A 26,113-nucleotide genomic window follows, 5' to 3' on the forward strand; every position below is an offset into this window, starting at 1 on the left:
ACCCGCTTCGTTGGCAGGCAATCCCATGGACCTCGCAAACCCCCCCCAACCCCATCCCCCCCCCCCCCCCCCCCCTGTGCCACGCCTTTTTTTGGCTAGTGGGGTATGTTTGCGCTTAGGCCCCGAAAACCTTTTGTCCACATAAGGTATCCATGCCAAATTTGCATCCTTTTTTCCAATATCCTAAGGATTGTACAGGTACCCAAGGTTTGTGATTCCCACAGAGGAGACCGAGGAATTAGCCAATGTACAGATACATTTTGGGTTTTCAGGGAAAAATTAGGAAAAAAAAGTCCTGCAGAATAAAGCGTCTTTTTTTCCCCCTTCAAATGGTATCAGCGAACGGTTCATGGTGCTAAAATCATCATCTTCACAGCTTTCAGGAACAGGCAGACTTTTGTCGGAAAACCAAAATGTTCTACACAGTTTTGGCATTTTACTGGGACATAGCTTATTTTTCCTATTTTTTGTGCTTTTACCCTCCTTCCGGTTAGTGGTAGAAATGGGTGTGAAACTAATAATGAGTCCCGGAAAGCTATAACATTTTTGAAAAGTAGGCAAAATTATGAACTCAGAAAGGGGTCATTTGTGTAGATCCTTCAAGGTTTCCCTATAGAAAGTATCAGTTGGAAGAAAAGAATATTGAAATTGAGTTGAAAAAAACAGCCATTTATTCCTACATTTTCACCTGCAACTTCTGCCATTGAGGCTAGAAGTTTGAAAGCAATATATAATTACGTCCACAGGACCCTTCTGATTGCGGGGATATATAGAGCTTGTAGGTTCACCAAAACCCAAGGTACCCAGAGCCAATAACTTAGTTGCACTTTGCAATGTTGTTTCATTGTGTACCGGGTATAGAGCATAACATTTGGTAAAATGCAAAAAGTGAAAAATGGGTATCAAGGAAACCTATGTATTTCTGAAATTTGAACAAGATATGGAGTTTAGAAGCAGTGGTTATTAGTGCATTTCTGAATTTGTGGGTAACCATATTAGCATGTGAATTAGAGGGTGTTTTTCAAAATGACTTCTTTTTTACACATTGTCTTACATTTGGAAGGCAGAAATGCAAAGAAAGATAAATGCTTATAACACTTGTGCTACTATACTGTGTTCCCCTAAGTCTCCCGATAAAAATGATTCCTCCCTTGTGTGAGTAGGCCTAGTGCCTGCGAGTGAAAACGGCTGAAAACGCAACGTGGACACATCACTTTTTTCCATTGAGAACTGACCCTTTTTTTCAGTTTGCTTTGCTGTGGATTTTGTGCCTTATCTCAGATGGCACCTAGAGAAACCAAGCGAACCTGTACATTTTTTTAAACTAGACACCCAAGAAAATCCTGGATGGTTGACTTATGTGGCTCTCACCAGGTTCTGTTACCCAGAATCCCTTGCAAATCTCAAACTTAGTCCAAAAATTAAATTTTCCTCACATTTCTGTGATGGAAGGGTCTGAAATCAGCATGGAGCCATAAACTTCCACCCACCCAGCATACCTCCAAGTCTCCCGATAAACATGGTACCTCACTGGTGTGGGTAGGCCTAGTGCAAGCAACAGGAAATGAGCCAAAATGCAACATGGACACATCACATTTTTAGTGAAAACTGACCCATTTTTGCAATGGGCCTAGCTGTGTATTTTGGGCCCTAGCTCAGCCGGCTCCTAGGGAAACCTGTACATTCGTGAAAACTAGACACCCATGGGAATCCAGGATGGGGTGACTTGTGTGACCCTCACCAGTTTCTGTTACCCAGAATCCTCTGCATACCTAAAAACTTTGTCAAAATAAAAACTAAATTTTCCTTATATTTCTGTGATGGAAAGTTATGGAATCTGTGGGAAGCCTCGAACTTCCACCCACCCAGCATTCACCCAAGTCTGCAGATAAAAATGGTACCTCACTTGTGTGGTAGGCCTAGTGCCCGCGACCGGAAACGACCCAAAACACAATGTGGACACATCAAATTTTTCTTGTGAAAACTGACCCTTTTATTGCAGTGTGCCTAGCTGTGCATTGTGGGCCCTAACTCAGCCGGCATTTAGGGAAACCTAGCAAACCTGTACATTTCTGAAAACTAGACCCCCAGGGGATTCAAGGGAGGTGTGACTTGCGTGGATCCCCCAATATTTTCTTGCTCGAATCCCCTGCAAATCTCATATTTTGCGAACAAAAAACAAATTTTCCTTACAGTTCTGTGATGGAAAGTTATGGGATCATTGGGCTGACACAAAGTTCCTACCACCCAGCATTCCCCCAGGTCTCCAGATACAAATGGTACCTCACTTTTGTGGGTGGGCCAAGTGCCTGTGATAGGAAAGGGCCCACAACCTATTGTGGAGACATCAAAATTAACTATCACAAAACGATCTGGTTTTGCAAGGGAGTAACCTGCGTTTTTGGTCCTGGGCTCGGCTGCCATCTAGTGAAACCTACCAAACCCAGACATTTCCGCAAACTAGACACCCGGGGCAGTCCAGGGAGGTGTGGCTTGTGTGGATCCCCCAATGTTTTCCTACCCAGAATCCCCTGTAAACCACAAATTTAGCTAAACACATCAAATTTTCCTTAAATGTTCCTTGCCTTTACCAAGTGTTAAGCAGCACAAGCGCAGTGGTTGGCATCATACCGTGTATTGATCACTAGGAGTGAACAGGCCCTTTTTACCTGCGTCACTAAAATGAGGCCCACAGGATCATTCATTTAAAGTTCCGCAGTGTAGTATTTAAAATTCTGGACCCGTGTTATAAACATAATCGTACAATGACGATTTTTATATCAGAAGACCGAGAATGACTAGTACACCATGTACAAGCATTTTCGTCATATTCAAGTGACGATTTCACCTTGAAATCGTAGTTTTCGTCCTGAACCCTTGGGTTCCATTTTGTGTACGGCAGCCATTTTGTGAGTTGCCCTCACATAGGCCAATGAACTAAGGCCAAACACTGTTCCTGAAGGACACGTACACCTTCTCTGACTTCTCTTTGACCTGGGCAAGCTGACTCCACTGCCCAATGCCAAACCTGTTCGGTCAGTTCCTCTCCCAGTAGCCGAACGAGATAGCATCAAGGCACAACATGCCATAAACCTTTCATCACACACAAACCACGCCTAATCTTGCACACACCTGTCCCTGTTTCCTACTTTATGACTTGCTTTACGAGGAGGAGGTGCCCGTTTTTATTGGGGGTCCACCGATATCTGATGAAAATGTTGGGCCTTGCCGGGTAATTTGTTGTGGGCTGGACGAACTGAAATATGGGCTTGTCATCATGACTCTGCTTTTTCTTTGTAGTGAAAATATGTGAATGGTCAACTGTAAACCTAAGAATGTTTGCCTGAAGCGTAATATTTTGTATAAAAAGAGAAGGCTGGCTTTGTAAGAGGGAGCAGTCTCCTGAGAATATACACCGTGTTGTACTTCTAGGATACCTTTTACTTGGTTGCAGCCAATAAACTCGATCTTTGACTTCACCTAGAAGACTCTGAGTTTCTGTGTCTGAATCAGGAAAGTACCCGAGGTCTTAGGGTGTACCCTAACACCGCTGGGTTACCGGTTCGGTACCGGTTCTGAAAAACCCAGTACTTCAGTTGGCGCCCAACGTGGGGCGATACCAGCGGTACCGGTCCAAGCCAGAGGTTCGTGAGGAGCTTCGTGTGAAAATTCTGGAGGAGGGCCGCCACTTCATCGACCCCTGCATGTCGACGTGGTCCGAAAGTCTTTGCTGCGAGGTTCCCCGCTTCCCGACGGCCACGAAGGACTGCTGCCCTGGCTATCGCCCTGATTTGGACCCTTGATGTTTGGTAGAGCGAAACGATAGACGAGTCTTCTGGTGACGTCATCGATACCTCAGTTAAGTATAAGTGGAGCGTCTCCCAGTCCTTAGTTTTGGGTATCCCCTTGGGATCTTTGATTTGGAACTTGCAAGTGCCAAAGCCGAAGGACTCGTGTATTCACGAGAATATCGTATTCGATAATCCTTTGAAGTTTGAAGCTAGACTAGTGAGCGAAGATGCCTCGCCTTAGCAGACTTGGAAATTTGTTTTGTCTTGGTTATAATAGGGATTCCCGATTGGAGGACTCGTGTCCGGTTCCTCCGATCGGAACTCCAACTTATGAACTGTATGTGAAACATGGCGTAGGCCCCATCACATATAATGAAGTATGGATTAAATACACCAGAAAAGATGGTGTTTTAAAATGGCCCCAATATGGTAGTTTTGACACAGAGATATTAGATAATCTAGAGGTTAGACTTTTCAAGAAGAAAGCCCGGCCGGCGATGTTTGACTCTTTCCGCCTATGGCGAAAGGAAGCCAAACAGAAAGAAATTAAATTAGCTAAAAAGAATAAAAGAGAAAAGGGTATTTCGATAATGCAAGCTGCTATGCAATATAAAGATGATGAGGAAGAACAAGCGAGTGAACAGTTGCAAAGGCAACGTAAAATGGCGATCGATAAATGCTATCCAGTTTTGCCGCCTCTTCAGCAGGATGCAGCAAAAGAACTTGAAAAAGATCCCCTAATGTTGCATTTATTGAGTTCGCCACCCCCTTATGCGCAGAATGCTACCGCACCTCCGCAACCTCTAGTCGTGCAACCCCAGATTGTTGTGCCTCAAGTTCTTCCACAGTCACCAGCTGCTCTTCAGTTGGCTCCTACTGTTCCGGTGCAGCCTCCTCAAGGGCCACCGGCTTTGACATCTGCTCTGCCTTTACTTCCTACAACTCTAACTACTATATCGACTCCCACTCCTGGTATTCCTTCTGACACTGCCTCTGCATCTGCCTTGCCTCCCCCTGCTTTTCCGCTTGTCGTTTCATCGAATTCTCCCTCTGTTCGACAAAGAGTGACTAGCGCGGTCATTAGTCTTCTATATCCCTTCTTTGGGGCAACAAGTACGACCCCTACCTCAGAGTGTACACAGTTGCGTAGTCAACTGCCTGATTCCAGGGAGAAGGAAACATTGAATTATTTGGCACATAAATGGATTACCGAACCGACGAGATACGAGCTAGAGTCTGTTATGGATGTCTTCCATCAGTGGGAAGCACCAAAACAGAGATACGTTTTTGATAAAATGTGTACTTTCCTGAGTGAGGATTTAGAGGAGAATGATTTGGAGCCCAATCCACCTGAGTTATGTCACATACGGTTCGAGTTTGGGAAAGGCGCAATTGTGGGTCAGATGTTAAGAAAGCAGTTGCAACGTTGTTGTCGTTGAGAAGTGAGGGTGTTTCTCGGTCATTGTTTGAGTCTGATTCCTCTGTTAAGAAGAAGGTGAGACAGTATCCGATGAGAGAAGTTCCTTCGGTATGGAAGGAAGCAGTGCAGGCTGATGCGGGTCGTAATATTGATGCTGTCCCAGCACATTTTCAGCGTGTCTGGGTACATGTTCCTTGGAAGCGAGCTGAAGTATTGGCCCTTAAGCAGACATTGCCTGATCCCCGTAAAAATCCTGCAGGGTATTACAAGGAATTGTCACAGACTGCAGGCTCTTGCATTATGAATTTAGCAGATATAGACATGTTGTTTGGAAATGTTGTTCCACAGCCTTTATGGGGAAAGATTCGTCATGCAGATCATGATCAAGAGTTAGGTGACTCATGGGCTAATATTGCTGCTACAGATGCCCGACAAGTTGGTGGTGCTAAACCAGAGTCTTTAGTAGCAGATCTCCCTGGTAGGATCATTACTTACATGAAGACTTTAATGCCTGCGATGCGAGTGAATTGGGACAAGTTGTCCGCGTGTAAGCACAAGAAAGATGAAACGGTGTCAGATTTCTTCACCAGGTTTGAGGAAACGTTTGTCGACCACAGTGGTCAAGATATGAGTACAGAAGGTGGTCAACGGTTGTTCGTTGACAAGTTTGTACATAATTTGCTTCCCGAATTGAGTAAGAAACTGAAAGATTCAGAAAGTTTGTGGGCTGTTTCCTCTTCAGCACAGATATTGGCTACTTCACAGTATTATGAAAATAGAGATAAAGATGAGAAAGATAGAGCAGACAAGAAAACGAAAGAATTAAAAACGAAGGTTCTTCTACAACAAGCGTATCCGCCACGTGGTGGTCAGAGTAACTATCAGCAACCTCAACAGGTTCAGAGAAACTCGCAAAGGTTCGAGTATCCCCAACAGCGTGTTCCTGTAGGCCCTAATCTGTGTTCATATTGTAAAGAAGATGGTCATTTTAAGTATAGTTGTCCTATTTTGTTACAGCGCATGAATGGTGCTTCTGGTGCAAGAGGTCGAGGTGTTTCACAAGCGCCTAGAGGTAGAGGACGTGGAAATTTCCCCCAGAGCGCGCGCTCATTTCCACCTCAAAATTCAATGAATAGGTTTGATCAGCAGAATAACGTGTCTAATAGGACAGCTCAGTACTATGCTGATGACTACTATACAGAAGATGAACATATGGAAGGTAATGATTGCTAGGACAGCCATAGACAAAGAGAGGGAGTTGTTTCAGTTCCGGTAGATCAGAGTGGACCTTATGTTGAGGTGATTACATCAGGTGTGTCAGAGCCTTTTCTGTTGGATACTGGTGCTACAAAGAGTTCTATCATGCACTCTAAACTCCCTGGCGCACCTTTGTCTGGCGAAATGAATGTTTCAGTAGGTTTTTCTGGCGCCCCAGTTAGGAACCCGATTTCTAGCCCTATGTCCCTTTCTGTTGGACCTTGTGAATTAGAAGCACCCCTTATTCTGACGACAGGTTGTGGTGAAAATTTGTTGGGATTGGACCTGTTAAAAAGATTGTATGCGACTCTGTATTGTTCTCCTTCGGGAGTACAACTTACACTAGGTAAAAAGGTGATCTCTCCAATGTATTTGTCGAAGGACAAACTTCCAACAGAATTGTCATTTCTTCCTGATATTCTTTGGGCTACTGGTCCTAATGATGTGGGTCTTCTGGAAATACCGCCATATGTTGTGACATTGAAAGCCAATGTTAAAATGCCACGAATTCCCCAATATAAGATTTCTAGTGAAGGTGAGAAAGCGTTGCTAGCGATCATTTATGATTTGATTGAAAAAGATGTAATTGAAGAGACAAGAGGCAACGTTTGCAATAGTCCTGTTCTGCCTATCTTGAAGCGTACTGATCCTTCCCAGCCACCTGTTTACAGATTCGTGATTTATCTTAGAGAGGTCAATAAAATAGTTGTGCCACAATTTCCAGTTGTTCCTGATATCACTGCCCTATTGACTATGATTCCAGCTTCCGCGACATGGTTTTCGGTGATTGACTTGAAGAATGCTTTCTTCAGCATCCCGATTGCCGAAGAGAGCAGGGATATTTTCGGCTTCTGTTTAGGAGGTCGAAGCTTCCGCTTTAAACGCGCTCCCCAGGGCTACTGTGAAAGTCCATCGATATATAGTCAAGCCTTAAAAACACAGCTTAATACGATTGTTTTACCTGATGGTGCTACCCTTGTCCAGTACCTCGACGATTTACTTGTCGCTGCAGATAATGAGGATATCTGTAAAGAAGCCACGTTGTCATTGTTGCGTCATTTGTGTGATTTGCATCACAAACTGTCTCTCTCAAAATTGCAATATTGTCGACAAGAAGTGACCTACTTAGGTCATCTCTTATCGAAGGAGGGAAGGAAACTGACCCCAGAAAGAATTCAGGCAATAGCGAAGTTGAGTGTGCCAAGAACGCAGAGAGAAGTGCGTGCTTTCCTAGGCATTACATCATATTGCAGGCAATGGATACCAAATTTTTCCTTGCTGGCCAAACCTTTGGTGGCATTAACTTGTAAAGATACACCGAATCCCCTCCCATGGTCTGAAGAGTGTCAGAAAAGCTTTTCCGAATTGCGTGATGCATTATGTTCGGCTCCTGTGTTGGGTACCCCCGACTACAGTAAGCCCTTTACATTGTATGTCCATGAGAAAGAAGGTTGTGCATTGTCAGTGTTGACACAGTTGTTCGGAGACAAGCAGCGTCCATGTGCGTATTTTTTGTCGACTTTGTACCCGGTAGCTAAAGCATTGCCAAGTTGTTTAAGAGCCACAGCAGCAGCAGCTGTTTCTATTCGACAGTCTGCTGGTTTAGTGATGAATAATACATTGATTGTGATGGTTCCACATGCAGTGGACACATTGTTAAACAGGACCAAGACACAGCACTTAACTAGTGCTCGATTGTCAGGTTATGAGTTGACACTGTTAGCGAGTCATGTACACATAAAAAGATGCAACACGCTTAATCCAGCTACGTTGTTGCCAATTGTAGCAGAGCTAGATGCTTCTGAAAAGCATGATTGTTTTCTCAGAACAGAAGAAGAAACGAAAGGGAGAATAGACCTCCAAGATACTCCTCTTGCAAAGTGTGATGGTACATTATGGGTGGATGGTTCGTGCTTCAAGCTTCCGAATGGAGATACGACTGCGGCATATGCTGTCACGACTTTGCATACGATTGTTGAAGCTGCACGTATGCAACATAATTCAGCTCAAGCAGCGGAGTTGATTGCACTTACACGAGCGTGTGTGTTGTCGAAAGGAATGAAAGTGACCATATATACCGACAGCCAGTATGCATTTGGTGTGGCTCACAGCTTTGGACAATTGTGGAAAGAACGTGGATTCCTGACTTTGCATGGAGCCAAGATTCAGCATGGTCAGTTGGTGAATGAGCTTCTTGAATCACTTACTTTGCCCTTGCAAGTTGCGATTGTGAAATGTAGCGCACACAAAAAGGTGACTGATGATGTTGGTCGTGGAAATGCATTTGCTGACGAAATCGCAAAAGAAACTGCAAGGGATGTGATGAGACGAATGTATGTTGCAGGCCCTGCAAAATGGATTGGTGATGTTGGAATGTGTGAAGACACGATAGAGAGTGTGAAGTCTATTCAAGCTGAAGCTACAGAGAAAGAATTAAGTGTGTGGAGAGAAAGTACGGGTAAATTGGATTCAAATGGTTGTTGGATTGAATTGTCAGAGCATCAGAGATGGTTGTTGCCTGATGCGTATGTGCTTGCAGTGGTTACAATGGCCCATGGAATGGCTCACATCAGTGTGAAAGGGATTTGTAAGATGTTGGCTCCAGTATGGCAAAATGCAGGAATTCCTAAGTGTGCGGAGAATGTGGTCAAGAATTGTATGGTGTGTCTGAAATACAACCTTGGTAGGGGAACCCCAACTCCAGCTGGTCATTTTGCGCCTCCAACGTATCCGTTCGAGGTTTTGCAGCTAGATTTCATCCACATGGAGAGGTGCAACAATTTAAAATACGTACTCGTTGTTGTTTGTGCCTTTTCAAGATGGGTGGAAGCATATCCCCTAAAGGACAACACTGCCTTATCCACAGCTAAAGCCCTTGTGAAAGAGTTTTTCCCTAGATTTGGAATGCCGAGAATGGTCTGGAGTGACAATGGAAGTGAATTTGTGGGACGAGTGATGAAGAAAGTATGTGAAGGGCTAGCCATCCAGCAGAAATTCCACGCTGCAAATCACCCCCAATCAGCTGGACTAGTAGAATGCTATAATGGCACGCTAAAGCTAAAACTGGCCAAAATTCAAGCGAGCTCTGGTCTTAAATGGCCTGACGCTCTGCCCTTAGCACTCCTATCAACAAGAATGACTGTGCATTCGCGAGTGGGACTTAGTCCATATGAGATAGTTTTCGGCCGCCCGGCCAACATATGGGGAGGGCCAAGGCCCACAAAATTTAGTGAAATCGAACACCCAGTTTTGCTTGACTATTTGTACGAATTGACGGCTAAATTGCGTGTTTTACACCAACAGGTTCACGATACTCTGCCTCAAGCCTCTGAAGCTCCAGGTCATCACATCGATCCTGGATCCTGGGTGCTGGTGAAAAATTTTCAGCGAACAAAGAATGACCAGCCCCGGTGGACCGGCCAATACCTAGTTCTTCTCTCAACGAGATCAGCCATTCGAGTGGAAGGGAAGAAGCACTGGATCCACGGCGTACATTGCAAGAGGGTGCCTTTGCCTCTACCGTACGACCGGTGGGTCCAGGAGGGTGTCGCTGACTCAGAGACTGCAACTGTGCCTCGTTTTTCACCTTTCAGTGATGCACGTATAAAAGGAACAATTTCCAAACAAGAAAGTGACAATCTCTTGCAAGCATCAGTGCCACCGTCAATTCGATTGGACACTACAGAACCTGAACTCCTTTTCCGGGACCAGACAATACCGGGAAAACAACAATATAATCTGAGGCCGAGAACCATGGACAAATAAAACAAATATTCCTTTTCTTTGCTATTTTTGAAAGTGCAGCTCTCATCTGAGAAACTTTTTTATTTTTGTTTTTCGAACCACCATCCGGGTTCCGCTGTAGGGTCGCGGTTGCCCAAAGTCTTTGGGGTGCAGCTGAAGACGTTAGGTTGACAGTTCTGGTTGGTCTAAGGGAGTTGCCCTGGACCGACAGAAGCATTCCTTAGCATAGAACACCCAACCATCGCGAGCAGCATATTAGAGAGGATGGAGTTTTTCGAGATGAAGAGACCTGCCAAGGAAATGAACCTTAAAAGCAGAATATATAAAATGATGACCAAGAAAAGCTTTTTGATATTGTGCATTTTAATGTTATTCAGTGTAATGATATTTTTAATAGGAAATGTTTTATCCTCTTTTCAAATGACATTTGCACCCACTACGTCGCCCATACCTCCTCCTCCTACTGTTTCCCCACACTCTTTTCAACCCCTTCCCGAACATGAATCCACTAGGAGATTAGAGTTTATTAATAACTCCTTCGTTCAGCTTTTGCACCAACACCAACTAGTAATGAACACGACTAACTGTTGGGTGTGTGGTCTTATGCCTCACACAACGGACAAAGGTATTCCCTATCTGGTCCTGCCATTCAGCCACAATGGTTCTGTGTGGGCATACAGAACGATGTTCATCTATGCACATGAAGTCTACCCCCTACGTTCTAAGAATAGTGCTCTAGTTAAGGGTATAGTAGACATGATTAAGGAAGATATCTCCTACGAGACTATCCCGAGAGATGAGACACTAGTATACATAGGATGGAACGTGACCGGATATGGGGCTACTCTGAGTGAGAAACAGCAAGCTAAGAGATCTTCCCCGATTTGGATTGTACCCCATCAGGGCCACCTGTGTCTGCAAGGTATTGGCAAGAATCCCAGAGCTCAGTTAGGGAAGAGTATCTGTACTGAAACGTATGTTTTTGCATCGCAGACTTCCCTTTCGTTTTTAGCAGCTAAGGGTACCTATTTCATCTGCCATGATAGAGCCTATACATGGTTGCCCCCTGACTTTTCGGGCACATGTTTTGTTTCGTTCCTGCTGCCTCCCACCTACACAGCTGCGGCAGATTACCATAAGACAAGGATAGTTAGAGGTGTCTTCAGTAAAGAGGACACTGCAGAACAAGAATTTGGAGACTTCGTGAGGGGTTTTCTGCCGTTCTGGGGACCCATGGTTAACAGCAGGAACATTAGGCAATTGACAAGGGTGGTTGAATCCACCGTAGTTGAAACTGCCGGTGCCCTTAGTAACTTGATTGCTGAGCTCCAGTCGGATCGTCTTATGACCCTTCAGAACAGGGTCGCGTTAGACGTCATACTTGCAGACCGAGGTGGGGTATGTAAATTGATCCAATCGAGTTGCTGTGTTTTTATTCCAGATAACGCTCCAACAGTGTACCAGGCCATCTCCAAACTGCATAAGATTTCCGAATCTATTCATGTGGATAAAGGAGATTGGTCATTGATGGGATGGTTCTGGGAACTGATATCCGCTTGGGGATGGAAAATTCTGATGGTCATTGGGATGATCTTAGCCATTCTTTTCCTGTTCTGTCTGTGCGTACAGTGTGCTCCTGCAATATGTGGCCTCTGTGCTACATCGTGTGTAAGGAAACCTGTATCAAGGGACGAGCTAAGTAATAGGATGATGCTACAGCAACATCTCAATGACTTTAGGAATATAGACCTGGACTCAGATTAGCATGAGTATAGGTTATTGCCTATATAAGGGCAAAAGGAGGGTTTGTAGTATTTAAAATTCTGGACCCGTGTTATAAACATAATCGTTCAGAAAAGGGGGTGGTGATGAACAGAGTGTCTGAATTAAGCAGACCACTCTTACCCAGTCCAAAGATCAGGGCTTGATCCATCACCGTTATTTAGCTCACTGCCCCATCCCAGCTCAGAACCTGGCTATATGCAAATTAGTCTGTCCCTGGCCCAGTGCATCATGGGAACAGGGCAGACCAAACTGCCAAGCCAATTCTTCACCAGAAAGGAGACAAGCTTCCGGGGACCGGTTTCTGGCATTTCAGCCGTCGTCGGCCCGGCTTGCTTGAATCCTGATGGAGCAGTGAGCAAGGGACTCATGTCTGAGTATACCCTGCCACACCTATAGTGGCCAAAAATGATTCAGAAAAGGGGATGGTGATGAACAGAGTGTCTGAATTAAGCAGACCACTCTTACCCAGTCCAAAGATCAGGGCTTGATCCATCACCGTTATTTAGCTCACTGCCCCATCCCAGCTCAGAACCTGGCTATATGCAAATTAGTCTGTCCCTGGCCCAGTGCATCATGGGAACAGGGCAGACCAAACTACCAAGCCAATTCTTCACCAGAAAGGAGACAAGCTTCCGGGGACCGGTTTCTGGCATTTCAGCCGTCGTCGGCCCGGCTTGCTTGAATCCTGATGGAGCAGTGAGCAAGGGACTCATGTCTGAGTATACCCTGCCACACCTATAGTGGCCAAAAATGATTCAGAAAAGGGGGTGGTGATGAACAGAGTGTCTGAATTAAGCAGACCACTCTTACCCAGTCCAAAGATCAGGGCTTGATCCATCACCGTTATTTAGCTCACTGCCCCATCCCAGTTCAGAACCTGGCTATATGCAAATTAGTCTGTCCCTGGCCCAGTGCATCATGGGAACAGGGCAGACCAAACTACCAAGCCAATTCTTCACCAGAAAGTAGACAAGCTTCCGGGGACCGGTTTCTGGCATTTCAGCCGTCGTCGGCCCGGCTTGCTTGAATCCTGATGGAGCAGTGAGCAAGGGACTCATGTCTGAGTATACCCTGCCACACCTATAATGGCCAAAAATGATTCAGAAAAGGGGGTGGTGATGAACAGAGTGTCTGAATTAAGCAGACCACTCTTACCCAGTCCAAAGATCAGGGCTTGATCCATCACCGTTATTTAGCTCACTGCCCCATCCCAGCTCAGAACCTGGCTATATGCAAATTAGTCTGTCCCTGGCCCAGTGCATCATGGGAACAGGGCAGACCAAACTACCAAGCCAATTCTTCCCCAGAAAGGAGACAAGCTTCCGGGGACCGGTTTCTGGCATTTCAGCCGTCGTCGGCCCGGCTTGCTTGAATCCTGATGGAGCAGTGAGCAAGGGACTCATGTCTGAGTATACCCTGCCACACCTATAGTGGCCAAAAATGATTCAGAAAAGGGGGTGGTGATGAACAGAGTGTCTGAATTAAGCAGACCACTCTTACCCAGTCCAAAGATCAGGGCTTGATCCATCACCGCAGAAACCGGTCCCCGGAAGCTTGTTTCCTTCCCAGTATAAGAATTGGCTTGGTAGTTTGGTTTGCCCTGTTCCCATCATGCACTGGGACAGGAACAGACTAATTTGCATATAGCCAAGTTCTGAGCTGGGATGGTGCAGTGAGCTAAAAAACGGTGATGGATCAAGCCCTGATCTTTGGACTGGGTAAGAGTGGTCTGCTTAATTCAGGCACTCTGTTCATCACCACCCCCTTTTCTGAATCATAAACATAATCGTACCATGACTATTTTTATATCAGAAGACCGAGAATGACTAGTACACCATGTGGAAGCATTTTCGTCATATTCAAGTGACGATTTCACCTTGAAATCGTAGTTTTCGTCCTGAACCCTTGGGTTCCATTTTGTGTACGGCAGCCATTTTGTGAGTTGCCCTCACATAGGCCAATGAACTAAGGCCAAACACTGTTCCTGAAGGACACGTACACCTTCTTTGACTTCTCTTTGACATGGGCAAGCTGACTCCACTGCCCAAGGTCAAACCTGTTCGGTCAGTTCCTCTCCCAGTGGCCGAACGAGATAGCATCAAGGCACAACATGCCATAAACCTTTCATCACACACAAACCACGCCTAATCTTGCACACACCTGTCCCTGTTTCCTACTTTATGACTTGCTTTACGAGGAGGAGGTGCCCGTTTTTATTGGGGGTCCACCGATATCTGATGAAAATGTTGGGCCTTGCCGGGTAATTTGTTGTGGGCTGGACGAACTGAAATATGGGCTTGTCATCATGACTCTGCTTTTTCTTTGTAGTGAAAATATGTGAATGGTCAACTGTAAACCTAAGAATGTTTGCCTGAAGCGTAATATTTTGTATAAAAAGAGAAGGCTGGCTTTGTAAGAGGGAGCAGTCTCCTGAGAATATACACCGTGTTGTACTTCTAGGATACCTGTTACTTGGTTGCAGCCAATAAACTCGATCTTTGACTTCACGTAGAAGACTCTGAGTTTCTATGTCTGAATCAGGAAAGTACCCGAGGTCTTAGGGTGTACCCTGACACCGCTGGGTTACCGGTTCGGTACTGGTTCTGAAAAACCCAGTACCTCAGTAGTTGTGTGCTTATCTCTCCTTTGGCCTTTGTGTGTAGTGCTGCACAGTGTATCTGTGGTACACATGTGCTTGGATGTATGTGTACCTGTGAATGGTATAATACAGGTATAATGCAGTGCTGTGCAGTATGTATAGTGTGTATAGTTTATGAATGTTCGGAGTGTATGTGTACCTGTGAATGGTAGAATACATAAAGAATGTATTGATGTGCATTGCATGTATGCTATGGACTTGTTCTGGGTGTATGTGTGCCTGTGAATGGTACAATACACAGAACATCGCTGCATTGGACCTGCTGATGATCATTTAGGGTGGAGACTTTAATGTGACTCTGGACAATGTACTTGATCCCAATATCTGCTCTTATCCAATGGCTGCACAACAACTACATGTGATTATGAAAAACAGAACCTCAGATCACTTCTGATGAACAAAAATTTCAACTCGCTCCACTGAACTTGCTACACCAACAAGGAACATTTGATACGGTCACCTCACCCAATGTAGCATTTTTAATCTATCATCAATACCCAAGATGGATAATATGTGTACTATGTGTTACTTTTTGATTTACTTATATAATGTTTCACTGTTTTCCCTTTTTTGTCCCTCTCCTTGCGGATTTATTATGTCAACCTTGAATCCGCCTATTACTTGTCTTGTAAAGCGTTCTGATATCTTCGGGTCTAGCTAGCGCTCCAGTTCAATAAGAGGATGACACGGCTGTAGTAGAATGAAGAACAAGGTATAGACTTTCAGTTGACCTGGCTTCCACAGTCAGTCCTCAGATCAGCCCTACTGTGTTGGACTAGTTAAATTAGATAAATGTTTGCCTCTTTGAGGCTAAGCCCACCGAGTTCTATGTGTCCTGCATGTTTAATGCGGTCAGAAACATCTGTGCTTTATTTGGTAGGCTCCAATCAATTTACCAGATCTCCCCACGACAAACTTCGTTCAGGATAAATTAAGATAATACAACTGTTGTTGTCTCAAAGAATAAAAGTAAATTGAGGTGGGTTTGAAACGGAAATTGACATCTCCTTATTAAGATCCCAGCCTTCTGGTCCTCCTTACCCATCTCTCTACAATCTGTTTCACCCACCACAGGAGGCTGGCATATTCTAACTTGTTTTCACTTTTGTTAGTTAATCTACTCAAGTACAAGTGCAATAATAAAACCCAACCTGTTTTCTAATCATTATTTATTTGTTTTAGCCCCATCTAGAAACTATGGTGCAGAAAAATATGGACCTAGTTCAGTGTGTCTCTTGCAGAAATCTGCTTTCATCATGGAACAGTGCACAAAGAAGTTGAGTTATCCTGATTGGGGCAGCGGATGTTATCAGGTAACTGGGGTAAATGTATTGTTTTATTGATTTGGACGTTTCTAATTGAGCTGGCAAGATTTTAGAGGCTAACCGAATTAAAGTGATAATTTTTTAAGCACCTATGTGTTTGTCATACAATCCTGTGTGCAAACAATTCTCTTTTCTTGCAGAGAATAGTCATTCCACTCCATTCTCTTTGTAACCTTGCCCATTCTCAAAAGGTATACTCTCTGTTCGCAAGATCTTTAAGCCCAGGGCTGGTAGTTGCAAATTTTCTTTGCCACAGTTGCATTATGAAACACTTTACCCCAGTTGCTCTGATGTTGATGAAATCCCCAAAGACGTGCTTATTTGCTAGCAAATCTTTAGGTTTAATTTGCGCTATTCCTTGTGGTTCCTGCTTAGTGCCAGGATGTCCGCGAGGGTAACAGTGTTTTACACAACCTATAAATAAATAAGGAAAAAGAGAAAGAAAGAAAAAAGGAAGGAAGGAAAGGAATATTTTATTACATTTCCTATAATCACACCCTTCTTTTCTGCCTTCTTCACTTGATGAAGGACTAATACAAGGTTGTTTTGTTTCTCTTAATGTCTTAGAGCTAATGATGACATTTTTAAATGCATGTTTTAACTATTTCTTGTAAGTATTTTAATTAAGGAAATAATTAACCTGTCCCTCTACAAAATTTTAAAGGCAGTTGACTATCTAGCTGTCCTTAGTGCAGTATGTCCGTATGTAAAATTTGTAAAAATATCGATTTGCTTTTTATGTTTTTCAAATACATGTGCATTTGAAAAGAAAATGTATTTGTGGCCATCGTAGATCTCAAGGCTGCTTTCAACATGGTCCCACTGGGTCTATTATGGAAGACACTAAGGAATATGCGAGGCCCACAGCACCTGGTATATATTCTGGATAGGCAGCTTAAACAGAAATATGCTCAGGTGCGTTGGATAGCCAATGACGATTTGACTGAGAGAATCCCAATTAAGGTAGTAGCCAGCCAAGGCGGTGTCCTAGCCTCGACGCTATTTTCAATATATATCAGCAATGTGATCTACTTTTTATTGGATTGTAAAAATGATTCTCCGGTCTTATTTGGTGATAGAATCCTGGTCCTTTTGTTTGCCAATGATTCTTTACTCCTATCTGAAACCCCTATGGGCCTCCAAACTCTCTTTAAAAAAAATCCTAGAATTTTGTATCCATGAGGCTTTGACTTGAACATATCAAGAACTAAATATATGGTGCTCAAAGCCTGCAAGAGCAGTGTAATTGAGGATGGTAATGTTCTCCAGTTTTGATTGCCTGGGTATTAGGGTAGCTTGGGGTCTGCAAGTAAAGTAGAGCAGTTTACCAAGACTATGGAAATTGTATGCATGTTTAAAGCTACAAGGTCAAGTTCGGTTTCATCTGATCTAGCTGTCTATAGGGCAAAAACACAAAATGTGGCACGTTATGAGGCTGATCTTTGGGGTTCATATGATACAAGTACATTAGGACTAGCAGAAAATAGATTTGCAAGATTGTTTCTCACGTCCAAAATAGTTTCCCACTCTTTCCTGTGGTCCTTGACATGGACCTAAAAAGAATATCCCATATTTCAGCCCTGAAGCCATTATTGTTCTGCCTCAGGGTTTGGTCTATTCCAGAATCGGAATATTATAGGAATGAACTTGGAGAACTGCTAGCCCTGGATGACACTTGTAAGACTCCCTGGCTCAAGAATGTGCACATGTTGCTTTGTAGATTGGATTTGAAAGTGATGTGGGACGACCCCGGTTATATTACTAGATGCATTGCAGCTCATTTGAAGATTGTATATTGGCATAGTGTTCACGATGGTTGTCAACTTCAAAAAGTGGGGAACTGACAAGGCAATTTTTGGACTTCAAGCCTGTACCGAGTTTCGAAGTATTTTAGATGCCATATACCCACCAACAGGAAGATGCCTGTACATTAAATTTAGGCTTGCAACCTTACATCTGAGGGGTTTCACGCAGAAGTGGGCCAAGGGTGGTTTGAGTACTGATCTTTGTCTAACTTGTCATGCTGCAACAAAATCAGAGGTACATTTCTTACTCTTTTGCGCAGTCTACTAAGGTGCCCAACAGAAGTGGCTGCGGCCACTGTGCAAGGCCCTGGGTATTCAACATTATTTAATTGCTTCTAGGATTTTTAAAATGGACACATCCACTTTTGTCGTCTTTGCAGTGAGTACATTTTTAAGTATTGCTTGGCGTGCACAGAAATCAAATGTGGATGCTGCACCTGGGATTTTAGATTAATGAACTGGACTTAAGTTCTATTTTCAACCTGGTATTTGAATGTATGTTTTGTTGGATGTATATATTACTTCTTTATCTTTATATACCTGACTGATGTTTTATTGAGTTATATCGGAAATAAACATTTATATGGAGTAAGGGTGAAAGAATAATTTGATTGTTAACTTGTTGAACTAAGGATCGAGAACTGTCAAAAACAGTTCACAATATTTACTTCAAAAACAGAGGTTAACAAGACATTAGGTCCGTTAAATTGCATTTGATTCTAGCTGCCAAGCCTGACAAGTGCATTGCCTAGGTTTCTAAGCCATTCTGTTAAAAAAAAGTAAGTTATGCATGTTAAAGGATTCGATTTTATCAAGGTCACTTATATATTTCTGTCTTGAAAAGGTCTCCTGTTCTGTGCATGGCTTGAAGGTTTGGGTCCAGAAAACTGCATATTTATGTAGCCGTGCAGGACAAGTGTTGGCCATCAGTATCCAGATGAATGGCTGGGTATATGGGGGGAACCTGATCTGTCCTTCCTGTCTGGACTTCTGTGAATCCTGCCCACCTGAACGGGATCCGCCTCCTATGAATGTAACAAAGAGCGTTCCAATTGGTAAGTCAAGTAAAGAACATTTATTTGCTGAACAGAATGATTTGTACTCTATCCTAATTACAAGTTGTGCGATTGATGATTACACGTGTTTTCTGGCGCTAACACAATTACAAATTTTACAGAGTGCAAAATTGCACCAGGCTATATCATATTCACTGACATTTCCCACCTGCTAAAAGTTACTGTCGATGTCATTAGCATTCAAACATATACACGGACAGTTGGGAAATGTCAGTGTCAGGGAAAGCTGCAGCACTGCAAAAGGGTTCAATTGAAGTTAAATATTGGTATCTACTCATGTTTTGTTTAATAAAAATTGTTTTGCTATTTTTTGTTAGACCAGTGACTCTTGGAAACAATTACAGGCACCATAATTTAAAAAACCACTGGCATAAAACATTTAATGTAATCTTTTACCTGGTTCTATAATGACATCATTTTTAATGCTGTCATTATAAATCTTCCTACTGCCCATGCCAGAGGAGGCTGCCAAACCATACAGGAAAGCACTAGCATCTACCTGTCCTCAAGACACTTTTCTTCAGAATTGGACACAATACACCTTCTCCATAAAGACAAATGCATTGTAATATTTCGATAAAAAAACATGGTCAAAATTATCTGCGCTTTTCAAGATACAAGTACACACGTTTGCACTTGCCTTTGAAGATTTCCAGTGAGGTTTAGTGTTTTTCAAAACTAAGTCCAAAAGCATCTTGACCAGTCAGGAACAAATTGTTGGGAGTGGGACGAATCTCCAATATTCAGATAAAGCCAAAGAGTTTTGCCTGACCACTGCTTATTTTTCTTTTAACATAATCTAACTATTCCATAAGATTAATTACTTTAGTTTTAGATTATTAATGACCAAATAGTCATTTATTATCACCAACGATTACGCACTTTTTGACTAGAAGTCAATTCTTTCCTTGACTACACTTTTTTTTGTAAACACATTTTATTGATATTTTCAGCTTGCATTATTAACCCCTTCGATGCTGGCCCGTTTCCGCCGCTGTGTGGTAAACAAACGAACTGGGCGGGGCCGTGACGAACCCCAGCCGTCATCCTCTCACGAGCACCGCGGAGCGTGATGGCTGGGGTTCGTCACCAGCATGCAAGGGGTTAATAAACAGTGATTCAGCATCTCAACGCTTATAATGGAACGAAGTGCTGCACTTTCCCACATCCCCGGATTGTTTACTTCGTACAGGTGTTAAAAAGAGCAGTACGCTGTGACGGATCAATTAATACAGTGATTTAGAGTTACAAAGGAGCAATGCCAAACCTACTATGAAAACATTCCCCATCCAAATGCTTGGTCCGGATAGTGTGTTGGTATTGTGGGTGTATCGCTATGATGTACTGTGCTCAGGTATGCCAATTTATGGGGAAAGAGCGAGGGAAGGCAGCCCATGATGTTGGTCGCTTTGCAGGTAGTCAGAACAGTCAAGTCAGAGGGCAGAAAGTGGTGGGTTAAGGTAAATGCGGCTCGTCCCGTCGGGGGGGTTGGTGGGGTTTAGTTGGTTGTCAAGTGGGCGTTCTCTGGACGGAGGTCATCCAGCAATGCATCCCAGGCCCGGGCCTCGTTTGGCGTCCCTAAATAGATTAGCACCTTTGCAATCCGCCTACTGCATCAACTCAATTTTCCATATGAAAACCTGCGGCCCAAAGTGTTTTTCCAATTGAGCGTGATTTGTTGCTTGGCCAGTATTCAGGAGCAGTCAGCAAATTTGTTAGTAACTCTACATTTAGCAGGTCTAGGGAACATCCCCAGTAGAAGGTGTACATTTCGGTCCGTAATAACGTTGATAAGGCAAACCACTTTGTCCCAGTACTCTGTGAGGTGCGGGCAGCTCCATACCATATGAAATAAATCGGCCCATATCACTCCACACCTTGGGCACTCTGAACAGGCGTTTGGGTACTATTTATTAATTCTTTTGGGAGTGAGGTACACCCTATCAATATAATTTAAATTGATTAGTTTAAAGCGAGCGTTCCTAAATATGCTGGGAATTACAGCCTGTATTTTTGACCAATCCACTGACACACACGGGTTCCCACATCTGCCGTCCATGTGTCCTTAATGTTATGGAGTGGGGTGAATGTGTGTACCCGAAATACAATATATATAGTCCCGCGATTGCCTTATGTTTGCCTTAGGAATATGGTATCCCTGTAATACTTTAGATTCGGCCTGCTAGTTGCGCCATTTCTGCCTCGGTGTTGCAGTCAACGGCCCAAAGAAGAGGAACTGACCTGCTTCCTTGACTACACTTGCCCACCTTAAACACCTGCCAATTCATTAATCAGTACAAGACTAAGTTGTATATTTTTCTTCCTTCTAATTCACAATATAATTTAACTATTGCCACTTCCATTATAATATTTGAGGCATGTGATACTAACTCTAATCTCATCTCTTCCATATTGGTACCCGAAGGCAATCCTAAAACTCGTTTCCAACACTTTCTTTCCAATTTTGTATATTTATACATTTTACGCAATCCTGGTACCAGGTACCATATAAAGCAATTGGATTCACTTTGCCAAGATAAGCTATTCTCAGCAGTTCAAAAGAGAGGCCACCATACTTTGAATTCCAGCTCTCATTGTGTTAAGTGCTGGGATTTTGGGACACATTCCAACCCATTGTGTTTTTTTTGCCTCTTGAGGCAATTCAATCACCACCTGAAAGGACACCATCTTTTAGATTTTTCCACACGTGTGTGAAGGTAGTCTCTTTGATCTCTGCTCAAATCCCCTTAGATAAGTTATTCTTTCAGATGTGTTCAGACTTATAATGAATCTTTTATCAGGGGGTTTTAGAAGCCCTTTTTCTTTAAAAAATACTACAGGATGTAGTTTGTGGCTCTTGTGGTAAAAAGAGGTTAAAATCAAATGACCTTAAAAAGGACTGTATTTATTGCCTTGTCCATCTCAAAAGCTTAAAGAGTGCATTATATGTAGACCGTTTTCCTATAAGACCGTAAAAGCTAGAGAAGCAAGACATATTCTATGACTTCAGAAATTAAAAGGGGACATTGCCTCTGAAAAAGACTCAAATTCAGCAGTAAAAGACCCACAAGGTTTCATTCAGTGGAATGAGCCTCTGTCACAATATAGTGACTTGTTCTTACGCCCCCTCGTCACTCAAACCACATCCTACATCAAGGACACTAAACATCTGCTGAACCTACTCAAAGAACTATAATCCCACAGTAGAAAGATACTGTGTCTCGACGTGGAGGCACTGCACACCAGCATCCCGCAGGAAGAGAGCTTACTTGTCAATACAGACCTACTTCTCTCGCAAGATTGGGAATAGGCTGCCCCTATCCATTGGCTAATGTAACTGGCTAAACTTACAGTTACAGAAAACGACTTCACCTTTAAGGATAACATCTACATGGGCGCCACAGAACATTGATGGGTAACTCATTTGTCCCAAGCATTGCCTGTCTCTATGTGCATTGGTTCGAGGAACAAAACATTTGCGCCAACAACCCCTTCACAGACGGAATTTGTCTTTGGCTTCACTACATTGATGACGTTTTGGTCATCTGGCATGGAGACGACATGACCATTGAGCATTTTTTTACGGATAAGAAGGAACTGTTCTGAGGTACAGAATTTTAAGAAGGAAGCAGAGACCCAGACACAAAACCTCCATTGCAAACAATACCCCAACAAGATCATCGCAAAGGCACGAAAAAGAGCACAGAACATTCTGAGACGCTCTTTTGGATTTCAACGGAAAGCAAAACACTGATATTCGCCAGTAATTATGACACCTCGTCAAATAATTTCAAAAAGATTGTTAACAAGCACTGGTGCATCCTTACATCTATTCAATTGACCCTTGCTAAACCCCTTTGCTCTTTCAGGAGGAACAAGAGTATTAGGGACCAGATTGTCCACACAATAATCATGGAAAAAGACTACAGAAAGACAGAATACACTATGGAATCTTCCTCAAGTGTCAGGCCACTTTCCCTGTGGCAACTGCTCTGTGCCCCCTAACAAGACACTCAAAAACACTGGACCTAGGTTTTCCTACTCCTTGGGAACAGAACGTGCACACCAAATGCAACAGTTGCAATGTGGCATATGTAATCAAATGCCCTTGTGGCCTTGGATATACTGGAATGACCTTGAGAAAAATCAAAGATAAGATAAGCAAACTCAGGAGCACCATTCGGTGCAAGAGAACGTCCACTAAACTTACCACATATTATTTAAAGAGGAATCACAGTGACAAAGATATGTGGTGGTCAGTAATGGAGAACCAACAGCACAAACAGGGGTTACTGACAGTCTCCTTGAGAAAGAACATAGATGGGTATACAGGCGTCAGACTAATAGGGCATGGCTCAATGATGGCATCCCATGGAACTAACTGAGCCTACGGTAACCACAGAAGCCCCACAATGTCATCCATCAGATATACAGAACGCTCATGTTCAACTAATTGTTGCGACTCTTTCAATATTACCTATCTCACTTCCTTGGTCTTACATGGAAGCGCATTCCCACCTCCTGGTCACACTCTCGAGGGGGAGGGGGGTTCAGGGCATTTATCAACAAGCGCTTTTTCAAGTATACTCTGCACTCACGATACATTTTATAAATATATGTGTCCGCGAATCACCTTAATTTCTTTACCATTAGGGGATGTCCTCAGTGTGCCCACTATTCGGTCCCTCTTCATAGGCCTCCTTAAGAATGGCGGTGATGACCACCTTACAGTTTATTATTCCATTTGGACATATACATTAACCCCCAGTTTATAGGGGGTGAACGTATTCCAAGTCGCTTCAGGGAGCACAACTAATTGACACCTTTTTGACACAGCACAATCAGCCACCATTTTACCATGTATAACAATTGTCATATCAGCAGAATCAGAAAAACAGCAGTGTATTCCAACTTTAAACCTCAGGAATTATGCCATTGATTATATTTGAAGCGCGCTTTCATCAGAGATAGGAGCATGGTAGGGAATTCATTTTCCAGTCCTGCACATTCATAGTTTTCAATAAAGGGGATTTTTCCACAGGATTGGGACACACTTATACATCCAACACGGGTGTCCAAGACCAAAAAGACTCCATTTCCCACCTACCCTGGGGCATGCCTTACATGCGCACGCTATGCATCACAAGCTTTCTTCACCACCTCTAACCCGTTCCAACTGAACTCTACATGGAGGATATAAACCCCTCCTCGGGCCGCACTCAGAGGTACCACAAGCCGGGCCTGAGCGGAGTCAAGTGGATAATAGATAGGGAGCGGATGAGGGATTTGTTATTTACACGTAGCTTCCCCCAGACACATTAATATACAAAGAGCTCCTTGGAATACAGTTAGGCCCATCCTGACCTTTAGGGGTCAGGGTGAACCCGATGATGAAGCATGCCACTACTAGACTGGGTGAGGCTTGCTTATAAAAAAGGATACATTTTCTTTTTTCCATCCTCATGCAAAGGTGGCGTCTAGTTGAGAAGTGCACCATTTCTCTCTTTAGGCAGGGGATACCCTTACACTATGGGTAATTTGAGTTCAGGGAGAACGTATCCTTTTCTTCCTTTGGTTCACATAAAGACCTCCCTTCCCTTCCGGGAGTTAGGGACTCTGACCTCCCTTACCATCGGTGTGCAGATAACACAAACATGCAAAAAAAAATTGAATGGGAAAAATTTTAAGTGCAGAAATATTTTCTGCAAAAATGTTTCAAATATGGAACATTTTTCTACACTTTAAATGTCTCCCACTTTAAAATATTGGCTGTATTGTTCATTAATAACTATGGGACTGTGTCTACCAGCCACAGGGAACAAGATGCCTGCTGTGCATGAATGCAACATTTTGAAATGGAGAATTAATATGGAGTTGACAATAACTTTTATGTACGAGTTAAATACCTCAATGCTTCTGTTCTTCACCTCCGTGCCCCAGTCTGGATCAAAAATCTTACTGAGCACTGCTCATTTTCAGGCACTGCTATCTGCAGCCTGATGATGATAATGAAAATTAAACACAGCCTTCCCTTAACTTTAATAAGAAAATGTGACCCAGAGTTTATTAAAACAAGAACTCAAGGTTGCTAGCTACTCTGAAGGTGTCTGCAAATCACTGGTAGCTTGCGATCAGCTGGTTAGGGACACCTGGTCTAGATGGGGCACTAGTAGTAGACATGGACCTGCTCTTTTGTAGGATTAAATGCCAAGTAATACAAAAAAAATAGTTAAACATGTTTATGACTCTTTCAAGGCACACAGCCCAACAACCCAAGTTAAATAGGCCACTGTATGGGTATATCCCCTTTCGTTTTCATTCTTCCGGGGTGGGGGGGGGGGGGGGCTGACTAGGCATCGTCAAGGCAAGTCCTCTTCCTCAGAATCCCTCAGTTGGCTGGCAGTAGGAGTCGCGCCCTTTGAGTCATGTTTCACGTTCTGTAAGTCAGTACATGGATGTCGCTTATCTGTATCAGTTGAGTCTGGGGAATAGGCCAGGCTCTCCCTCATTCTGTGGTTTCTTGATATGCCTCTGCCTCTCAGTTTGGGTCTGGTGCCCCCATTAGCAGTTGGTGTTTCCGTCCAGTAGGGTTTTGGTCTAGGAGACCTTTGTCCTTAAGCTTGTTCTTCTTTGCTACTCAGTCCCATGCATTCCCCAGAATCACAAGGAAGTGAGCTCGAGAGTTGTGGAGTACTTTGAGCTTGTCAGAAAAACTCAACATATGTTTGGGGTACATGGCCTGAGGTTCTGCTTAATGGCATCAAAGGACTTTGTTGTTATTGAACTAGTTTCAGATAATCCGGGAAGATCATGGTCCGAGTGGAAAGGAAAGTTAGGGTTGCGGCCCTTCTGCCATCCTAGAGAATCATATATCTGTTTCTGAAGTTGAGAATTTTTGCAATCATGAGGACTGGGGACACGCCAGAAAGTGGCTCCTGGTCTAGTGATCTGTGGGCCCTCTCCACCACAAACCATTGTGAGAGTGGTCATCTCGTCTTCTAATACTGGGACCCGACCTTCTGCACCCGATACCCTATCAGTCACATTTCTGAGATCTTGCTGGAGGGGGGTCACAACCACTTTCACTTTTCCTACTTCAGTTTCTAAGGCCATTCTGGAGGCTAGGATAGCCAAGTAGATGGCCGCAGTGTCTGTGGATTCAGTAGGTATCTGGCCCAAGGGTGCTTCAGAGGTTGAGCTGTAATGAAAGTCAGTGGAGTGGTAAACTTGTCAATCTTTGGGGGGAGGAAA

General features: G+C 43.5%; 1 protein-coding gene across 1 annotated transcript in view; it reads left to right on the forward strand.

The window, feature by feature from the left end:
• The window catches only part of LMLN (leishmanolysin like peptidase), a 319,237-nt gene that overhangs the window by 274,438 nt on the left and 18,686 nt on the right, over window positions 1-26,113 (forward strand). The window contains exons 15-16 of the mRNA XM_078682424.1: window positions 15,839-15,969; window positions 18,631-18,841. Of these exons, the coding sequence (XP_078538550.1) occupies window positions 15,839-15,969; window positions 18,631-18,841 (342 nt within the window). The remainder of the gene's footprint in view (window positions 1-15,838; window positions 15,970-18,630; window positions 18,842-26,113) is intronic.

Source organism: Lissotriton helveticus, chromosome 3_1 (assembly GCF_964261635.1).
Source record: "Lissotriton helveticus chromosome 3_1, aLisHel1.1, whole genome shotgun sequence".
Classification (NCBI taxonomy): Eukaryota; Metazoa; Chordata; class Amphibia; order Caudata; family Salamandridae; genus Lissotriton; species Lissotriton helveticus.